At 35.6% G+C, this 21,007-nt stretch overlaps 2 protein-coding genes across 5 annotated transcripts; one reads left to right on the top strand and one right to left on the bottom strand.

The window, feature by feature from the left end:
- Window positions 1-3,172: 3,172 nt before the first annotated feature.
- Window positions 3,173-4,841, bottom strand: LOC147564658 (protein CANDIDATE G PROTEIN-COUPLED RECEPTOR 7-like). Its single transcript, XM_086648748.1, has one exon. The coding sequence runs from the start codon at window positions 4,701-4,703 to the stop codon at window positions 3,384-3,386; it is 1,320 nt and encodes a 439-aa protein (XP_086504874.1). The 5' UTR covers window positions 4,704-4,841; the 3' UTR covers window positions 3,173-3,383.
- A 3,390-nt stretch (window positions 4,842-8,231) lies between these two features.
- LOC147564657 (uncharacterized) lies at window positions 8,232-19,966 on the top strand. Of its 4 annotated transcripts, XM_086648716.1 has the most exons (19): window positions 8,232-8,343; window positions 10,537-11,006; window positions 11,652-11,870; window positions 12,473-12,568; window positions 12,854-12,906; window positions 13,218-13,314; window positions 13,565-13,638; window positions 14,367-14,472; window positions 15,065-15,175; window positions 15,932-16,008; window positions 16,825-16,891; window positions 17,149-17,214; window positions 17,612-17,719; window positions 17,850-17,980; window positions 18,506-18,572; window positions 18,678-18,748; window positions 18,855-18,948; window positions 19,168-19,238; window positions 19,343-19,966. In XM_086648716.1, exons 2-19 carry the CDS (start codon window positions 10,857-10,859, stop codon window positions 19,734-19,736), a joined length of 2,052 nt encoding a protein of 683 aa, XP_086504842.1. In that variant the 5' UTR covers window positions 8,232-8,343; window positions 10,537-10,856; the 3' UTR covers window positions 19,737-19,966. The 4 variants fall into 4 exon arrangements, with proteins under 4 accessions (XP_086504842.1, XP_086504828.1, XP_086504835.1 ...); XM_086648702.1 differs by lacking the exon at window positions 8,232-8,343 and having other exon boundaries at window positions 10,482-11,006; window positions 18,852-18,948; XM_086648709.1 differs by lacking the exon at window positions 8,232-8,343 and having other exon boundaries at window positions 10,531-11,006; window positions 19,340-19,966.
- The last annotated feature ends 1,041 nt before the right edge of the window (window positions 19,967-21,007 follow it).

Below are 21,007 nucleotides of genomic sequence, written 5' to 3'. Positions count from 1 at the left end.
ATTCCCGGTACATAACAAAATTCTCGGTACATAACAAAATTCCCGGTACATATCCAAATGACCAGTACATAACAAAATTCCCAGTACAAAAGTGTCTGATACATAGCCAAATGGCAAGTACATAAAACAATTCCCGGTACATAACAAAATTCTCAGTACAAAAGTGCTAGTGCATAACCTGGCTAGTACATAAAACAATTCTCGGTACACAAGAAAATTCTCAATACAAAAGTGCCTAGCACATAACAAAGTGGCTAGTACATAAAACAATTCCCAGTACACAAGAAAATTCTCAGTACAAAAGTGTCTAGTACATAACCAAATGACTACTACATAAAACAATTCTCGGTACACAAGAAAATTCTCAATATAAAAGTGCCTAGCACATAACATAAAACAATTCTCGGTACACAAGAAAATTCTTACTACAAAAATGCGTAGCACATAACAAAATGGCTAGTACATAAAAACATTTCCAGTACACAAGAAAATTCTCAGTACAAAAGTGTCTAGCACATAACAAAATGGCTAGTACATAAAACAATTCCCAGTACACAAGAAAATTCTCAGTACAAAAGTGTCTAGTACATAACCAAATGACTAGTACATAAAACAATTCTCAGTACACAAGAAAATTCTCAATACAAAAGTACTTAGCACATAACAAAATGGCTATTACATAAAACAATTCCCAGTACACAAGAAAATTCTCGGTACAAAAGTGTCTAGTACATAACCAAATGATTAGTACATAAAATAGTTCTCGGTAAACAAGAAAATTCTCAGTACAAAATGACTAGTACATAAAACAATTCTCGGTACACAAGAAAATTCTCAATACAAAAGTGCCTAGCACATAACAAAATGGCTAGTACATAAAACAATCCACGGTACACAAGAAAATACCAAGTACAAAAGTGTCTAGTACGTAACCAAATGGCTAGTACATAAAACAATCCCCGGTACACAAGAAAATACCCAGTACAAAAGTGCCTAGTACATAACCAAATGGCTAGTACATAAAATAATTCCAGGTACACAAGAAAAATCCCTGTACAAAAGTGCCTAGCCCATAACTAAATGACTATTACATAAAAAATTCCCGGCACACAAGTAAATTCCCAGTACAAAAGTATCTAGTATATAACCAAATGGCTAGTACATAAGAAAATTCCGGTACACAAGAAAATTCTCAGTACAAAAGTAGCTAGTACATAACCAAATGGCTAGTACATAAAGCAATTCCCGGTATACAAGAAAATACCCAGTACAAAAGTGTCTAGTACATAACCAAATGGCTGGTACATAAAATAATATCTGGTACACAAGAAAATTCCCTGTACAAAAGTGCCTAGCACATAACTAAATGACTATTACATTAAAAAATTCCCGGCACACAAGTAAATTCCCAATACAAAAGTATCTAATACATAACCAAATGGCTAGTACATAAAAAAAAATCTGGTACACAAGAAAATTCTCAGTACAAAAATAGCTAGTACATAACCAAATGGCTAGTACATAAAGGAATTCCCGGTATACAAAAAATACCCAGTACAAAAGTGCCTAGTACATAAAATAATTTCCGGTACACAAGAAAATTTCCTGTACAAAAGTGCCTAGCACATAACTAAATGACTATTACATAAAAAATTTCCGGCACAAAAGAAAATTCCCAGGATGAAAGTACCTAGTACATAACCAAATGACACATAAAAAAATTCCGGTACACAAGAAAATTCCCAATACAAAACTGACTATGACACAAGAAAATTCTCAGTATATTCGTAAATGTCTAATAAATATCATATATATTCCCGCATTTAGATGATTATGTAAAAGAAAAAAATTATATTATTTATGGTACATTCACAAATGTCCAGTACACTTCAAAATTCTTGTACATGTTAAAAAGGCAAGGCAAAAAAAATATATATTATACACCGTAAAATGTCCAGCAAATACTATATTGTGGACCTGTACATACGAATGTATAGGAAATTACTTTATATGAAAAGAAACTATATTATGGACCGGTACACACACGAATGGAGGAAATGCTTGTAAACGTACAACAAAATATCTCTATAACTACTTTCCTATTAACTAGTTTTTTTTTTTTTTGTTGAAAGTATTAACTAGTTATTAGAGAGAGAGTAGTTTAACAAAAAAAAATAGTTATAGAGAGAGAGTTTGTGGGAGATAATTCAGGTGAGGAAGAATGAGTTTATGAGAGATAACTTAGGTGAGAGAAAATTTATGAGATATAAAGTACTGAGAGAATTTATGAGAGAGAAATTGAGGAGTGAGGAAAAGACGTGAAAAAGTGAAAAGCACAGAAAAGTTTGAGAGAGAAAGTGCACGTGTCGTGCTAGAAAGGAGAAAACGTGGGGTAGGTAGGGTTTTCACGGAGGGGCATTTTTCCGTAATTTTACAAGAAACAATGCCCAAAGTCGTAATTTAACACCCTTCTGACTCCTTGGACCTGTCCTTTAATTTGGGCCTGACGCGGACTGTCTCCTTATAAAAGTTGTGATTTCGGACGTTTGGCCCAATCTCTCTAATTTGAGCCATCCAAGCTAAATGAGCCGCTAAGGAATGCTTTGTCCCCTAATCCACGCCATTTGAGTTAAGGGGCCACAAAGGATGGATCCTGCATATAACTGTCAGTACAACTAAGTAAAAGAACAGTGCTGTTTAGGCCGAAAAGGGGAGCGACCACAGCCTGATGCTGGTGAGGCATGCGGCCTGCCTCATTAGGCTCTCTCTCTCTCTCCTCCCTAAGTTGTACTCACATGTAGAAAAGCAAACTACATGTCATCTTAGAGTTCTAGGAGTGATTCAAACATCGACGCCACTTCTATGGATTACCAAGTCTTGGCAAAAAAATTGTGTAAATGAAACGCTGAACTGCTGCACACTGATTACGATATAGGCAAACAAGTACTAGAGATGGTCCAACGAACAATAAGTCATGCAGACAAGTGATATAACCAAAGCATCATTTGAATTCTCAAAATCATATAGAAAGAACATCAATATAATTGACAATCGGTGTACTTAAATTTACCCCGATTTTAATGAAGAATGCGAATTAATTCATAATTGTGATTACGAAGAGTACAGACATTCACTTCTTAAAAGAACGATTAGTACAGTTAATCATTCACCACTGCCCAAACTAGAAACTTAGAAATAAAACTTTCGATCTCAATACAGTAAAAAGGAACATTAAATTACTAACAAGAAAAATAGATGTAAACGGGAGCAGCACTTTAACATACCCAGAAACTCATTCTTGAATAGCTCAACGTTCTTGTCTGAAATTGTTACCGTGAGAGCTCTGACAGATCCAAATTTCAATATCTACCCACAGAAACTGATCATAGTTCGAAATCTTCTTCCTGAAGAACCAATTGTGCAGCTTCTTCTTCCTCTTCGTCGACAACAAAATACTCATTCTTCTCAATGGGTCGAAACATATAAAACATAACCAAGTAGAAAGCCAAACTTGCAATTTCTTCAGAAGCATTACTAACCCAAAAATACTTATAAGCAGCAATTGTTCTTAAAGCATATACAACAATTCTAGTGAAATATAAATACCCAATCACAACAATATAGAATTGTCGAAAAAGAGTTAACTTTGCTAAATTTCTAGCTGCTTTTCCATCAGTTTTCGATGTTTCTCTTAAAGATCGAATGGACCAAACAATTGGGAATATAATTGCACAACAACAAACAATATCAACTAATAAGAAAACTTGATTCCAAGTTACCCAATCTCTAATAAAAGGTCCTGTTTCCCCAATTACTACAGAAGCTAAATTAGCAATAACTTGAAGTGGAATCACAATCATCAAAACATTCTTTTCTCTTTCTTGTAAAAAGGGTTTCAAGAATGACCATCCAGTACCAATTAAGATAATCACAGTGAAAAGCAAAACAACCCTAAGAAATTGTAAGATGTAAAATAGAACATCCCATCCATGGGGGGTACCTGTACTTTTGATATAATGTTTATCTTCAGCAGCACTAATAAGATTTAAAGCCTTAATTAGTAATAACCCAGCCATTAATAGATGGATCCTATGAACTGAGTGTTTGTTCATTACACAAGTATAGATCCAAAACCCTAGAAATGTCAAATAAGCCAATGAAAACAAGAAATAAAGCATGGGGAGTTGAGTTTGACCTGCCGGAAGAAAATCTTTGATTCCACCAAGATCTAAATTGTAGATCTCGGTGTGTACGGTCATGGTAACTTGAGATTCAGGTGCGCAATTAGCAAAGAAGAGACTGTATTCATTAGGGTTAGTAACTGGATACGATCGATTAAAGGAAGTTTTTTGAGGTGGAATTAGATCTTTGAAAGAGAAAAGTAAAAGAATGAAATGACTATCGAGAACACAGAAATTAGGGGTTTGTTCCATTTCAAGTAATACTTGAATTAGGGATTCTTCTGATAAGAGGAAGAAACCGAGACGAGAAGGTTCAGGTTGAGCTAGAGTTGAACTGAAAGTAACATCGCTGACTGAAATGTTAACATGACCTGAATGAGTAAATCCGAATTTTTCAAAGAGAATCATTGGGCGGGAATCAGATGAGATTTTTAGGTTTTTAATCTCGGCTGAAGATTGGAGAAGAAGAAGAGAGAGAATATATGTGAAGAAAACGACGTGGAGATAGGTTTTCTTCATCATTGTGGATGGAGTTTTAGAGAGAGAGAGAGAGTTTTAGAGAGAGAGAAGTGGGTTTTGGAGCTTCTCTGGTAGGTTACCCTTCAGGTCCAGTTGCAGAGAGAGAGAGAGAGAGAGAGAGGCTGATCGGGCGAGAGTGAAGGAGTGAAGACGATGAAGTTGGAAACTGGAAAGAGTTTTCTCAGATGGACGTTTTATAAAAATGGTTCGAAAATGCCCTTGTTTTCGATTTTAATTTCATTCTCCATATCCCAAATGAAATGCCCTTGTTTTCGATTTTAATTTCATTCTCCATATCCCAAATGAAATGCCCTTGTTTTCGATTTTAATTTCATTCTCCGTATCCCATGAAACGCTCAACCTTAAAATCTTTACTAGTACTTCACGGGGTGTTTGGTTACAGGATTCCTAAGTAGGATTCCTATCAAAAGTAGGAATCATGAATTTTTGGTCTATTTGACTACCAAGAATCCTAGGACTCTTTGAATCTTAAGGATTCCTAATTCCAAAATTTGTATTGGACCAAAACCCAACCTTACCACCTAGGATTTTAGATTAATGAACCTAAATTTCAAACTTAAAATCAACAAAAAAAAATATTTCCTTCTACAAAATCATTATTTTTTTTCAAAATCATTATTTTTTCCAAAAATCATATTTTTTCTGAAGACGTTTAAAAATACTCAAATAATAATAAATCATAGAAATCTTAGTTGCCAAACGATCTAAAAAATATTACTAGGATTCATGAATCCGTGGAATCATGAATTCCAAGGACTCATGAATCCGCGGATTCATGATTCCGCATCCAAACACACCATAAAGTTTTTTTTATAAAAAAACATCTTCAGATAAAAAAAAAATACAATTGAAATCTTAAGATGACGTAGAAGCATTTAATTTTGAGATGTCTCAATTACAAGCTCTATTTTTGGAACCTCCTTTGAGAGTCGTAAGTGTCTTAATCATCAAATTTAATTTTCGAACCAATAGAAAGTCTTTCTTTCTCAACCAATTTTTCCTATTAAATGTATTTGTGACATATGTAACTATCAGAGTTTTTTTTAGTGTTGCATTGGAGAAGGTCTTAAGAGCATCTCCAATGGGACACTCAATCTCTAATATTTATAGAGTGTCACATATGACTTTTTGGAGTTTTTGTTAAAAAACCATCTCCAATGGAACACTTTGTTAGACTCTCTATTATGAGGTGGACACATTTATTATATAGTTTCTAGAGAGAGAAACTCTAAAACTAGAGTGTCTCTTTGAGACTCTCTAAGTGTCACTTTAAAATTTGAACAAATAGAAACATTTTCTTTTCAACTATTTTTTCCTTATTCAATTTAAAAGTGACGTGTGTATTAAGAAGAGATTTTAGAGATCTCCATTGGAGACCAAACAAATTTAGAGGAGTGTCTCTATATTGACACTACGAAAGAGAATCTTTATTTGACACTTGACAACTAGACTTTTAGAGTGTTTATTAGAGTGTCCCATTGGAGATGCTCTAAGTAGAGAGATTTTAGAGAGTTCCATTGCAGACCAAATTTTTTTTTTTATAGTGTCTCTATATTGACAGTTTTTGTTAGAGTGTCCCATTGGAGATGCTCTAAATTAGAGACACTCAATTTAGCCATATAAGAAAGAGAATCTAAATTGGGGCTTGACACATAAGAGCATCTCCAATGCAACACTCAATCTAAGAAACTCTGAGGGTCACATATGATTTTTAAAGTTTTTTCTTAAAAATTATCTCCTATGCAACACTCTATTTGGTTCTCTAAGATGACGTGTCGATGGTGGAATAATGATATCTCAAGAGGTTACTCTAGAAATAGAGTGTCCTCTTGAGATGTCTTTAATTGTCCAACTCATCAATATTTGTTTTCAACCAATAGAAATCGAGTCTTCTATATTTTCTAAATAATTAATTATTTACTTACCAAAATAACTACACCACATAAGCAAATAAGACAACTTTAGAATTTTGCACTGGAGACAAAAAAATGAGGATCTCTATTTTCGCCACCTAGAAGTGAGAATCTCAATTGGAGCTTGACACGTAAGATAAATAAAGATTTTTTGAGTTTTGCATGGGAGGTGCTCTTAGTACGACTACGATCATTAATCACAGATATTTCTGGTTGACCCCCAAGGTGTGACCAACTCGCTGGTTTGGTTCCCAAAGGCAACTCGGCTTTCCACAAACGTCAAAAATTATTTTCTAACAGGTGATTATTGGTTCAAAATTTTTATTAGATCTTTGATATCCACCGTTATTGGTTCAATACTTCTTTTAAGAATTTTAGAGTTCAACGTCATTGGTTTATGTTGAACCACGTATTAGTCACCTTTCACCAACTCAAAAAGTTAAAAGATTGGCCACAGAATACACGAGGCAACAATCGCCAAAGTCATCAGGGGTCGGATCTGACGGAGACCTGCCACCTGAGACTTGACATGGGAAGACCACACGAATTTCCATGGGCCCTCGACCCTTGTTTTGGCTTCGTGAGAAACCAACCATGGCAAAAAGCTCTAATCTGGATCTGAGAACATCAGGGGAGGTCTGCGAAGATCAACTTAACACCTTGAGGTATGTCTTGTCTCGAATCACGAGAAGGTGGATCCGAACACAGATTTACCCCCATCCCGAGGCCTGCCCTGATCTGAGGTGTGGAGGAGAGATAGATTTATCAAATGAGTATGATCTGCTCGAACTCCGAGAAAAGCTTAAAATATGGTCAAATGACGTGGAAGGTTAAAGTACGTCAAAAATCCACTTTTTATACACGAACCATTAACTATGAAGAGATATGTCGGTGTTACAAGATACCAAATCATCAGATATTATCCTCTCGACAGACATCACCATGTGGCTCCCATCTAAGCCGGTCCCTTACCAGCATCACCCCAGCCAAACATCACGACAGATCATCTAAATCCACAAATTTGGTCAATCAAGATTGACTTAAGGGTCATTCGTCTTTTTAGTCCAAGAATTTAGTTCATTGAGTTTTGCCCCTTAATCTTCGCCTCACCTCCACCACCACGATTTCCGACCACAACCACAACTTTTTATAACCCACTCACGGCAGATGTTTTTCTCTTTATTTTTATCTTCTTCTTCTCTCGTTCTCTTCCTCTCTCACTCTCATTCTCTTCACCCCCCTCTATTGCTCTGTAAAACCCAATAAATCTCGGATCTGATATCTGTTGGGATGATGAAGATGAAGGGGTACATCTTCATCGCCGCAACAGAGCTGTAATGTTGTTAACGCGAAGAGATTTTCCCCTTCATCTTCTTTTATTTCTTCAGCTCAACAACTTTGTTGCAGAAGAAGATGGGGAAGCCATTTCGTTTTACCAGTTGAGTAACAGTAGTGCTACCTTGTTGCAACTCTTTGTCATATCAACAGATACGATACTTAAGATCTATTAGATTTCTTAAATAGAGAAATAGAGGGAGAGGAAAATAAAGAAATAAGAAAAAAGATAAGAAGGAAAAGATAGAGAGAAAAGTAAATTGGTGGTGAGTGGTGGTCGGAAATGGTGGGGATAGAGGTGAGGTGACGATGAAAATTAGGGGGAAAACTCAATCAAGTAAACTTTTTAGATAAAAAAAAATTGTCCCCTAAGGGTCCGTTTGATACGTGTGAAAACCATTTTTTTCTGATGGGAAAGAAAATCATTTTTTTTTCTGATGGGAAAGAAAACCATATTTTCATATGAATTGAGTTTTTTAAGCGTTTGATTGGGTCGTGAGAAAATAGTGCGTGCCTTTAAAATATCATATGAATTGAGTTTTTTAAGCCTTTGATTTTGATGTGAAATTCAGGTCGCACCTCAAACTTTCCTGCAGTTTGTAGAACAACACCAGAAAATGGAAAGCATCAAAGAAGAGAAAAGATTAGCTTCTTCCAGTGGATTTAATAAATGGGCTTAAAATTTGTATCAAATTCTAAGATATAGATGTGAGTACATGACTAGTGCCAACATTTGTTGAATGAAAAAGTGTACAAATGAAGATCTCTGATGATCTCTTGTGATTCATTTCTTCAGACCTCTAAGAACTAATAAGATTAATTGGTACCCCGTAAACTATCGAACAAATACACAGTTTAGACACTACTAAAGGAACCAACGTCAGATATCTCGTGGCACATCATACTTTCGAGAATTCCGCAACTTTGGCAGCTAATTGCTGCTGCTCGAAGTTACTCTGGTTTCCATGCCATTTAACCATTGAAGACATTGCAAGAGGAAACAGTCATTAGAGTTCAAAGATGCCCCCACCTAGATGGATAAAACAAATTTCATTAATAAGTCTGAGAAGAAAAAAAGGAGCTTTTCAACTATAAGAATGGCTTCCTTCCAAGAACTTTCTATAGCCTGAGCTGATACCACCCTAAACAGTTTTGCAAAATATGAAGTCCATACATAACTCATAACCCCAATCAACCATATTTAGTTTTTACTAACAAAGTCAACAAGTCAACTTTCTTATCATATGGGATGAGTACCTTGAGAACATTGATTACCTGTGTCTAACAAGTTAAAGTTTGTAATATGGATGACAATATGGTTACCTGTGTCCAACATTGGTCCTTTACTTACGACTTTTACTATATGATCAATCATCATTACATTAATGGTACAGAGCAACCATTGATGCAAATGAGCTCATACTGATGAATAACGAAGACATTCCGCTCAGTCTTGATGGTTGTTCGCTTAGTCTTTATGGTTGCTACAACTGCGTTTACGTCCGTTGGAACAACATCACCTCGGTACATCAGACAACAAAATTCTTAGTATAACAAAATTCATAGTATAACATACATCACCAAGGGAGAATAGGTTTAAGGAATGAAACAAAGCATCACTACAACAATACCCAACCAAGAAAGCTAGGCAAGGATGTATCAAACTCACTATTGTCAGTCTATGGTGTTAAATTTAGTAGATTGATATATATCAAATTTTATGTGTTAACACAAATCAAATGACCATCTATCCAAGAAACAAGTAATGCAATAAAATTCTCACTTGGAGCAAAAAACGAACATAATGTGAACATCCCCAAAAATATCCACTCACCAATCAACACATAAGAGAAAGTTTTTTCAATTGGACAATTTTACAAACACAATATGGACAGGAAAAATTGAAAATATAAATCACACACAAAACAATCCTGCCAGTAATTTATCAAATTAAGGATGTAAAAAGAAAGTGAAGGAGATATGAAGTTGGAAGGAGAACAAGTTGAAGATCAAACATAATACCTTTAAAGCTTGTTGTAATCCTTCCCATCCTACTTGATATTACCCATTTCTCTACACAATATTTCAGATTTTAATCATCAAACAACTCCATAAGATGAACTTAAATTTTCAGATCTTAATTGTCGAATCGAGAAACTCTTTCTTCTTTTCAACCGTCACAGCGAACTCCCAAAATTGAACAACTAATTCTTCAATCGTTAATTGAATGGGAAGGCATGCGTCTCTCTCAATCTTGAAGATGGGTTGATAACAAGTTAGTTTTTTATTCTTCAACTGCAATCAGAGATTGAAGAGATCAGATTTTGGGAAGAGAAATTGAGTTAGAGAGACAAAACACGGGAGGAGAGAGAGCGTGTTTTCTGAGCGTGGGAAAACCACTTTCCCATGTTTTTAGTGGAAAAATTTGGGGCCTCTTTTCTAACCTTTTTTTACCATGGGAATTCGACTTTCTCACTCTATTAGCCTTATCAAACAGCGGAAATTCCACTTTCCTACGAAAACGAATTTCTCACCCCTATTTTCCCACGTAACAAACATACCCTAAGTCAATCTTGATTGACTAAGTCTGTATGCCCGGCATTAAGTCAATAGCAATATGATAACTCCAACGGCTTAAGGTTTTGACAAATGAATTTGTGGGTCTTCTTACTCACGTTACTTTGGGTTAACAAAATTGGGGAAACAATCCAAAGACCAGACTGACTCTCTTCGCCATTTTTCATTTTTACTGACAAGTTAGCGGCATCTCTCTTCTCTCCTTCCCCTCATCAAACGATCATCTCTCTCTCTCTAACCTGTTCCACCATTGTTGTTGATCTAAGTCTTTAGCAGTGTTATTTTCGTTTATTTTTGCCCTAATTTGGTGATGTCGTGGTTGAGAACAGCGGTGAACAAAGCCGTTGAGGTAGGTAACAAGAACAATCTCACTCGTACCGTTCGTAACTATGCTGATACAGTCGTTCATCATGCCGGTCAAGCTGTTGCTGAAGGCGCCAAGATTCTTCAAGATCGCATTGTAATTTCACTTCTTCCTTCAATTTTCATTACTTCTTTTCACCTAATTATTCAAATTCAAATCATGCAACTTGTTATCTTACACTACAAAAATTTGATTGATTTTGTGCATGTTCATGCTTAGAATCAATACTTGAATTGTCTGGGTACTTGCTTTTTTGGGGATTTTTGTTAGGTTTCTTCTGGATTTTAGCTTTTATTTGAAGTTTACTCATTTTCTTTATTTCATGTTATTTGCATTTGATTCTACCATTTTAGTGGGTTTTACAGTTTAATGTTCAGTATCTTTGGGGAATAAATGCCCCATAAAAGACATGCTTACTGTATAGGAAAGAAAACCAGTAGTATAATTTTTTCCCCCTTTTGGTTTGCTTGTCTTCCTACAATTTAAAGAGAAAGTAGAGGAAAAGTGGTGCTAAAATGGGAAGTCCTATATTCGTATTAGTATGAATACCAGAAAAACCGAGTCAAACTCACATTTTGTGTAGTCTGTCGGGTGTCAAATTTACGAAAAGAAATGCAAAGGGCAAAGAACCCTGGTAATAGACATCGTCATAGAGTGTGTTAGATGTTAAGATGACCATATCTAGTATTAAGTTTTTTTTTTCGATATGTCATTAGTCTGATCAGACTTGCTTGATTTCAGGTGCCACGGAATTTTAAAAGCTTCAAGAATACAATTAAGAGATTAGAAGAAGCTGCTGTTTCTTGCAGGGGACAGGAAAGAGTCGAACTGCTGAAAAGATGGTTGATTGCTTTGAATGAATGTGAAAGGTTGTCTGATAGTTCTCCTCAAAAAGATGGCGAACAACCTCTAACTTCCGATGAACGTAAGGGTTCTCCTAAGAGACCACCACCAGCGGCGGTGAGTAGTTCCCACTTCCCAGCTAATTTCTCTTTAATAATCATCTAATTTATCAGGTCTGGTTGACGCTGAAATAGGTTCTAGACTTAAGACTGGTAGGAAACTAGTTCCGCTTGTGTCATCTCAAGATGGAACTGAGGCTAGTTGAATAACAATAAAGTCATTGTTAAAGATTAAGTTCCAACTCCCAACGGCACCGAGAGTGTCAACTAACATTTTCTCATTTTGCTCGCAGTAACTGTTGATAACTTGATTATATCATCCAAATCGAAGTTGATAAACACTAGATAACATATTGTCTTAGAAAAGCTTATCAGTTGTCTAATTGTTTGCATTTGTATCAATTTGTTTGCTAGATATCAATGTTCCTCTCCTACTGATCCGTTTTTTTAGTTTTGTATTATTAAGTTGGAGCGTTGGTTTTTTTTTTTTTTTATTTCATACTCAACGTCTATGACATTTTATCTGTTATATATACATGTATATGCATGTGGTTGATACTAATGCTACTTCTTTTGTTGGTTATCCTGTTTCTTGCTAGATCTCTTATGCTTTTATATGTTTATTATTTTTATAATTTTTTGCTTTTTCCTTATGAACAGGTTTTATATTACGACCCTGATTTGGGGGGCGAACCAATGAACTTTCATGATGTGTTTCTTCACAGTCAAGCTCTTGAAGGGTTGACTGTGTCCATGGTGAGTTAAATTAATGCAGATGCTTCGGTTGGTATCTTAGAGCTTATTGATTAATTTGTCCTTCATGTCAATATTAAAGAAGTGTTATCAGAAGCATTAATAGTAATCTACAAATATTGCGGAGACTTAAAAAGGGAAAAAATGATATCCATAAGCCAACTCCTTATTGATAGTTTAGGTACTCCAAAAGTGTAAAGCAACAATAGAGTCACAGTTTAGTATTTAAAGAGTCAACTCCTACGCTGGAGGGTTGGATATGTGCTAATCTCAACCTTTTCTACTCAGATTCTTGAGGCACCAAACGAAGAAGAAGTTTCCCTACTTCTGGTGATATTCAGGTGAATGTTTTTGAGCATTTTGTTTTCTAGGTCTACCTGATAATGTGGATTTTGTTCGTGTTATGTAATTTAAGTTTCACATCTTCTCTGCATGCCATGTGAAATTTCACTTTGGGAGGGATCCGAAGTTGTATTGTTTCTATGATACAGTGCACATTAATACAGTACCATACGTCCATACCTAACATTCTTTGCGGCATTTGTATTTGTTTTGGACATCAAGCAAACAACGGTGACGGGAATAGATAGGAGGTTTCTGCAGCTGGGCTCAACTAGAATTCAAACTGAACTTTTACTTGGTTTGCTCGCAGTCTCTGTCTAACAGGAGGAAAGGAAGTTCATAATGCAATCGTGAGCAGTATACAGGATTTGGCAAAAGCTTTCTCGAGTTACCAAGATGAAGTATTGGTAAGACACATGTGACTCAATATTTAGGCGTCCTCAGTATTTTATGGATACCATGTATAATATTTACCATATAAGTGTTAAATAATGGTGGCACATATGGATATACTTATACTATCTCTGTGAATACACTCCAAATATATTTATGTGCCCATGCGATATTGGTTTTGACAAGTCAACAACAATCGCGTACACTTTCACTTACGACAAGAAGAGGAATCATGACATTCTAATAAATGTGGTGTATATTCAGGTAAAGAAAGATGAATTGCTCCAATTTGCACAGAGTTCAATTTCTGGGCTGAAGAAAAATGCCGATATCTCAAGGTGATTTAAATGCATTTGTTTGTAGAGATTTTGCATTACTGGTCAATTACAATAAAAAGTACCACATCAAATTGCATGTGTGATTGACATTTGACTGTTGTCATAACTTTTATTTCCAGTCTGTAGTCTGTACAAGATTAATGTTTTACTAGAGTTCTATATGTTATTTTTTTCATCAAAAGTTCAAAGAAAATTTGTTTAGTTTTTCATATGATTTGTAGAACTTCATTGTTTTCGATGTTAAATTTAACTTCGAAGTTAAGGTTCGTTAAATTTCTTTCTGTTTGTAAGTTAAGACATACCTAGAAAAATCAACATTGTCGTAACAGTCGTAAGGTTGATGTGTTATGGGAAGTAAAGAGAAATAAGTTGAGAAGTAAATCCTAGCAAATCTGTTAAGCTGTAGAGGGTAGTTGAATAGGGCTTCTTCTTTTCTTCTTTTGAGAAATTTGAAAATAATGTTGAATAAGGTCCGAATGGACAAAATATACATTGAGGTGTTTGCTACTTGCTAATGAGTTATTCCCAGAAACATTGGTTTTCCGAGAAGTTGGTTATATTTTGCTCTCCTTTTGTTTCTTCTCATTTATAGTTTGAATCTGAGTTTTATACTTGTCCCCTGCAAGTTGCTTGATTTGTTAATGGTTACTGGGAAGCGGCAAAACTGAAATTTTGTTCTTCATGGTATCTTTTTTTCTTTGCTCTTGTGATGTGCTACCTCGTCACAGAATAGATGCTGAGGTCTCAGCTTTACGGCAGAAACTTGATGGAATGAAAGGCTCTCCGGTTTCGTCAGGTGAAAATGATAAAGAGACATCAGAGGCAATGACAGAGGCAAGTCTATTTCTAATATTTACACAAGTGTTTATGTCAATAAATTATCATATGCCTCGTGCAGTTTCGCTAGTGATAACCAATTCTTTATTCAATTAACATTGTCTAGTATTAAGTACTGGTGTAAGGACAACTTCCTTTCTATTATTTGTTTTGCATGTGTGACTCAACACTATGCTATGTAAGAACTATTATATTTATGTTGCTTACCGGTGTAAGAATTTTAGTCTAAGATGCTAGTGACACTTTTTAAGGATTTTTCACTCGAATGAGGTTTGAATTGTCATACTAGTAGCTTTGTGGTTCTCTGTTTATATTTTTTCGCCTCCGTATTTTTCACCTTTGCATAGTTTCTATTTTTATAATATTATTCATTTCCTTTTCAATTTTTTATACTAGTACAGTAGTACTTATGTTTCACACTCATAACCCTAGTATTCTAGATTTGGGGTGTTCGATTCAAGTTTGTGTCTAGTGGTATGCTGAATGTTAAACTTTTTTGTTGCATTAAGTGACATTTCTCTTTGTTATTGTATATGTCGATTATACTTCTTACCTATGCTTCACAATAACTCTGTGTTTTCTTTTATAGGCTTTAAAAGGAACACTTTCAGAAGTTCGGCTGTGTTCGAAGTTGGAGGCCCTTTTACTACAGAAGAAATTGCTTAATAATGGGGACTCACCTGATGTTCATTCTCACAAGGCAAACTTTTTTTTGCTTTACTTCCGCTGTAACTCTTTTTATTGTTCATTTTCTTCCATTGGGTTCGGAGAAGCATTATGAGAAAGATTTAAATAAAAAAATTCCCTATGGTAACAACAAGCTATTATGCTGGAAAATGATATAAGGACGAAAAGCAGAAATAGTATGACAAAGATCCTTGTGCAAATTATAGGGCTCAAATGTGATATGGTAGTTTTGAAATGCCATCAGTCGTAATTAAGCTGAAATTCCTCATGTAATGATCATTTTTGCATGTTGGTGCTAGCGTCCTTTTACTTGTTGGTGATATTTCACCATTCCTTTTTTGTAACTTTGTAATTTTTATTACAGTGTTTCTTCTTGGAAGCATTCAGGTATGTGGTACGGGTGCCTATACCTATGCATATTACAAACTACAAAGAGCTAGTTAGATTGGACGAGTCATGAATAACACCTGTAAAATGAATTGACTAGGTTTTCTGTACTTAGATCTTCCGTGATGCTACTTTTGTGGTTCACATATTCTTAGGTTATCAACTGCTACAGGCCCTACTGCCCTAAAAGGTTAGAACTAAGCTTAATCTATTGGGTCCTACCACCCAGGCATTTGGGGTTGAAGTAACTTCTTAATGTAAAGTATAAACTATCTTCTGATGTTCTTCCATCAAAGTTCTAAGAAATGTAAATCAATTGCATTTCTTACTTCATGTGGTTTACTAGTTCTTTTTTTTTTCTATTTGTTGAACTATTATGCAGGTCGAGAAGTTGAAGGTTTTATCCGAATCTCTTGCTAGCTCCACAACAAAAGCAGAAAAACGTATTTCAGAGCACAGGTCTGGGTGGTACCTTGGCGCATGTTTTGTGCTTTTCAATTCTCACATTTATTTTCATCCATTATGGCCAATGCCTTAGCAGCTACCTCTAAGAACACCCTATCCATTTATTTTCTCTGAATGTACTGCCCCAGTAGGCCAGTATTGGAGGCTTGTGCTTTATTCTTTGCAATGGGTAAATTTAATGATTAATAATTTTATGTCTACTATTATTGCTATTAAGTTATAAGTCAGTGTGATAAATATGCTTTCATAGTTTAGGTTCTGAATCTTCCCTGAAAACATCAGCAGACATGTAGTAGGGGAGAGAATCTAGATACTAAGCTCATTTTTACTTGCACTATCATATTCACTATCGTCGAGTTTGTACAAAGAGAAATCTTTTTTGTTCTTGCAAGCAAAAGCATTTGGAATCAGATCCAACCATTGATTCAGACTTAAATAAGACATAATGGTGCAAGGCCACATTCACATTTTAGATCATGTAACAACAGAATTTTATTTTTGTCTGGATAGACATTTTTCCGTTTGCTGTGCAACTCTATATGTCTGATTTGAATTCATTAAGCGGGATCATCCAGAATCTTGAGATTTATATTAACACATTAAGATTTAAGGCAAAACAATTTGTGAAGGTAGTTTGGCTTTTTGTTCTTGATGATTCAAAATAGAGGAGGTTGAAATAGCAGGGCCTGCCCTTGGAAAGTGACATATGTAGTTTCTACTATGCTGTTTCAGAAAGCTGATCTATCTTCCTTCGTGTGGATCTATACTCCTTGTGTAATAAATTCGTTTTTGCTACATAATTCTGAACAGGAATCATAAGGAAGAAGCTCTTAATTTTCGTGCGGTGAAAGCCACTGAAGTTAGTGAAATTGAGAAGGTACGCTGCTATTTTACACCTTCACAGTTATACTTTTGGTAAAACCGTTTTGGTATCAGATAGGGAGGTTATGTCCAGACTTAGAGCTGCCCATGTGCATAAAGAACCACTAATTTAGTGAATAAACGATTAGAGGCATCTTTATCGTTTATGAATTGAGAATTTTTGTGTTCATATCTACACATATCATTATTAACCAAAAGGAAACGTCTTCCATTTACATATTTTTAGCCTTACATTTTAATGCCCTTTTGCAGGAGCTGGGAGCTGAGATTTCAGCACTAGAGAAGCAGAGAGATGAACTTGAAGCTGAACTGAAAAAGGTACATTTCATTGCACACATGAAGTCTAACACGATAATTATCACTTTTCTTCTCAGCCGCCGTTCTTGCTTAGCAGTCTGATTCGAATATCTATCTGTTCATGTGGATTTATTTCTTGACCTTATCTATCAAATGGTTATATGTAGTAGAGTCAGATCTTTAAAGAAGTTACCGGGGAGGGAATTGAAGCTAAACCTTAGATAGTCATTTTTCCTAGTGGGTTGACTTGACTAAGTAAGAGATAAAGTCATTTAAATAACTCTTGTCAACAAATAAAGAGTAAGTACACATGGATAAACAAGTATAGCTTATTGTTAGATTGGGTATTGTGTTGCTGGGTTGGACGCTGTGTCGTTTTGCATTTCAATAAATCTATAGACTGTAAAACTGTATTCAGGTCAATACATCTTTGTCTGCTGTCCTTGCACGGCTGCGAAATACCAGGGAAGAAAGAGATCAGTTTGATGCAGCAAGTGACCAAATTGTTGCACACTTGAAAACAAAGGTATGTTGTTTGCTTTTGCCTCAATAAAAAAACTAAGTATAATATTTGATAGCGAAATGGAGCTCTTTTTTCATGATACAAATGTGTTACTGTTCCCTGTATTTTGGATTAACCTCTGACTAAATTTTAGGAAGATGAGCTGTCAAAATCCATCTCTTCATGTAGAACTGAAGCCGAGGTTGTTCATACATGGATCAATTTCCTAGAGGATACTTGGGTTCTCCAATCCTCATTCTTGGAGCAGAAAGAAAATCAGTCGAAGTATGTCTTTTGCTCACACTTACAAATCCAATTATTCAGATATGTGCTAGTCTAGTGGTGATGCTTTGAAAAAAAAAAAAAGAGTATAATAATTCTCAGTTTGACTTCCACTTTTTGTGCTTCCGACGTTCTAATTTTGGTGCCAAGAAGAGTTGAGTGACCCAAAATCCCTTGATCAGCAAACTTGAGAGTATAACTTTTTGGGTGACTTCAATCTTTTAGTCACTATAACCCTCTTCAGCGGTAGTAACTATGCTATGTATATAATCTTTATAAAAATATGATTCCCTGAAAGTGGTTTGCCAGGTGGCTTGAGGTCATCAAGACTTCAACTATTCACCCACAGCCTTTTCCTCAGTTAGGAACTTAGTCTGACAGCTAAAATTTATAGCCTTTCCTTAGTACGGAAAAGATCTAATCGAGGTTGGTTCGCTGGACGTTTTAGCTTTGGTGGATCTGGCCTACTTGAAGTCTCGTGGCTGCGTAGAAATTAGAATACATAACGTGTTTTTTCTCTATGTCCAGTGACGAGTTGGAGAAACATGGAGACTATTTCCTGAACTTAGTCATTGGCCGCCTCTCCGCTTACAAGGTGTTAATCTAATCTTAAATCTACAGATTTGCTTTGCACGTGACTTATTATTCACCTTCATTTTCAGAGCTGTTTTTCATGTGTACAACCCTGTTACTTATGTAGGAGGAGTTGGGGCCTTCTATTGTTCGTATCGGGAAGTTTGTCGAGAATCTGAAAAGTTTAAATGATGAAGGGTAAAATACCTTTTCTTGGTGGAAATTTATGGCATGGTTGCTTGTGACGTTTGTTTTAGTAGGGTAATAATTGCTTAGCCTATGTCCTCCGTCTGTGCTTTAGCAGGTCGGAGATTCTATCCAGTTTGGCTAGCAAGGACACAAAAGTAACAAACCCACGGAAAATTCTTGAAGAGGAATATCTTGAATATGAAACAAAGGTTTGATATATTCTGATAACCCTCTCCCCCCCTCTCTCTCTTTCTGCAAACTTATCTTGGTTATCTTTGTCATTTCATTCCTTCCAAGTCCCCCCATGCTTTCTTCTTTTAGTTTTATCGGAATTTAATTTGAAATTTTCATTTGCACTATGCTCATGATTTTACACTGCGTGTTGTTACCGGAGGACCTTACTTTATCCCTGCATGAATTATTTTCAGATTGTGACCACCTTTAGTGTAGTGGAGAACATAAAAGAGCACTTTTACAGCCCAAAGGAGAAAATTTCTCGGTATGATTCTCCGATCCGGTTTATGCTAACTCTTCCATTTTCATGAATGATTCATTCTCATGCACCTGATCTCCATAATAAATAGCTTAACCTTGTTGAAGCAGAAAAGATAATCCAAGGGTGAAAGAGTTATTTGATTCAATCGAACAAATAAGAGCAGAATTTGAATCCATTGAGAGACCAACTCTTGAATCAGAAACTCGAGAGGCAATATCTGAAATTTCATCTGGTGAAGCAAATGCCACTCCATCCTCGACACAGATCATCGAGACACTTCAGTCCAAGATAGAAGAAAGTTCAGAGTCACCCTTGGGTGAGGCTGAAGAGCCCATGGATCCTGCAGCGGAACTGGCAAAGCTGGAATCAGAATTTGGGCAGATTAGTAAAGACTACTCTAAAGAAGAAGAGATCGGGGATTGGGAATTTGATGAGCTCGAAAGGGAACTAAGATCCGGGGATTCAGCAGCACCACCACAAACACCACCACCAAGCACATAGAACCAACCTGCATTCTCCTAGAAGGTAATGTCCCCAAAACCTTTATTTACATGCACATGGTGTACTGAATGTAAATTTATTGTTCCAAAAGTAGCTATATTTTGTGGGGATTGTTCTTTGGTATATGAATCTAGATCAGCCGGATTCATCATAATGTGTAAATCTTTCCAACTTAAATACAATATATATTGTTGGGATTGTTCTTTGGTTAATGAATCTTGTTCTTGTTACTTGGGTGATTTTGCAGTATATGTCATAGAGCTCACCCACCATGATCAAATTGTTTGTTAACAGAGATGCCACTTTCCCTCCACATGTGACTCGATCAATGACTAAGAAGTTGTTGTACCACAATACGAACCTTTGATTTTAAATCATTGGGATTTTCAAAAAAGAGTCGATGAAGTAGGTGGACAAAAACATAGTCACATCATATCTTAGTCATTTGATGGAGTCACTTGTCTAGGAAACTAAAAGTTTTCATTTGTGAAAGGAAGATAATTGTTTTTCTCTCTAGATTGTTAAATGTTTGAACTTCTTTAGGAAAAAATAGAGTTAAAGGAGGAGATAAAAACAAATCTTTTGAACTTTCTTCTACTTTTTCTTTCTAGTTGAAAGTGAGGTCATGAAACCTCATTGTTTAACTTTAGCATATAAAGATAGCACTGAAAAAGAGAGATTGATATTTGATGCTTATGAATCCACCTCTCAATATGAATATCAATTTGACCAAGTCAAATTGAATTAGGAATTTCATTGAAGAACATTAACAACAATTTAAAACAGTTGTTGATTCTCAAAAGAAAAACAGAAAACAACTAAAACCCAGGAATCCAGTTAAAGTAACAAAGCATATAGCAAGTGACTCAGTGGTCCTTTAGCTCCTCCACACAACATTTTCTTTTGGTAGTTTTCATGGCTGAGGGATTGTGAATTATTCTCTAGGTATAATTATGACCTTCATCTCACTGTCACTCTCTCTCTCTCTCACTGGAAATACATGAGGGCACAAGATTAGGGTCTGGAAATACATGAGGGCACAAGATGAGGGTTTGGAAGTCTTGAACTTTTATATCTAGTGACTTATTTTAAGACCGATATGAATTTTGACTTGAAGTTTAAATGGATTTGACTCAAGTTTTAAGTATTTGTATCAGTTTAAATGGATTTGACTCAAGTTTTAAGTATTTGTATCAGTTTAAATGGATTTGACTCAAGTTTTAAGTATTTGTATCAATTAACTCTGTAGGGTGTCTCATCTAAATGGATGA

This window comes from Eschscholzia californica, unplaced genomic scaffold (assembly GCF_041429995.1).
Source record: "Eschscholzia californica isolate CP2 unplaced genomic scaffold, dmEscCali1.0.p SCAF_1, whole genome shotgun sequence".
In the NCBI taxonomy this organism is placed as follows: domain Eukaryota; kingdom Viridiplantae; phylum Streptophyta; class Magnoliopsida; order Ranunculales; family Papaveraceae; genus Eschscholzia; species Eschscholzia californica.
The sequence above is the reverse complement of the archived record's forward strand: the minus strand, read 5'-3'. Positions and strand labels throughout refer to the sequence as shown.

What these genes read in the sequence shown, in the direction of transcription:
- LOC147564658 (XM_086648748.1), bottom strand. Translation starts at nt 4,703, where the DNA reads ATGATGAAGAAAACCTATCTCCACGTCGTTTTCTTCACATATATTCTC.
- LOC147564657 (XM_086648694.1), top strand. Translation starts at nt 10,857, where the DNA reads ATGTCGTGGTTGAGAACAGCGGTGAACAAAGCCGTTGAGGTAGGTAAC. An exon ending in GTTACCAAGATGAAGTATTG is followed by an intron (nt 13,315 to 13,564) that starts GTAAGACACATG and finishes GTGTATATTCAG; the next exon opens with GTAAAGAAAGATGAATTGCT. An exon ending in ATCTTGAATATGAAACAAAG is followed by an intron (nt 18,949 to 19,167) that starts GTTTGATATATT and finishes AATTATTTTCAG; the next exon opens with ATTGTGACCACCTTTAGTGT.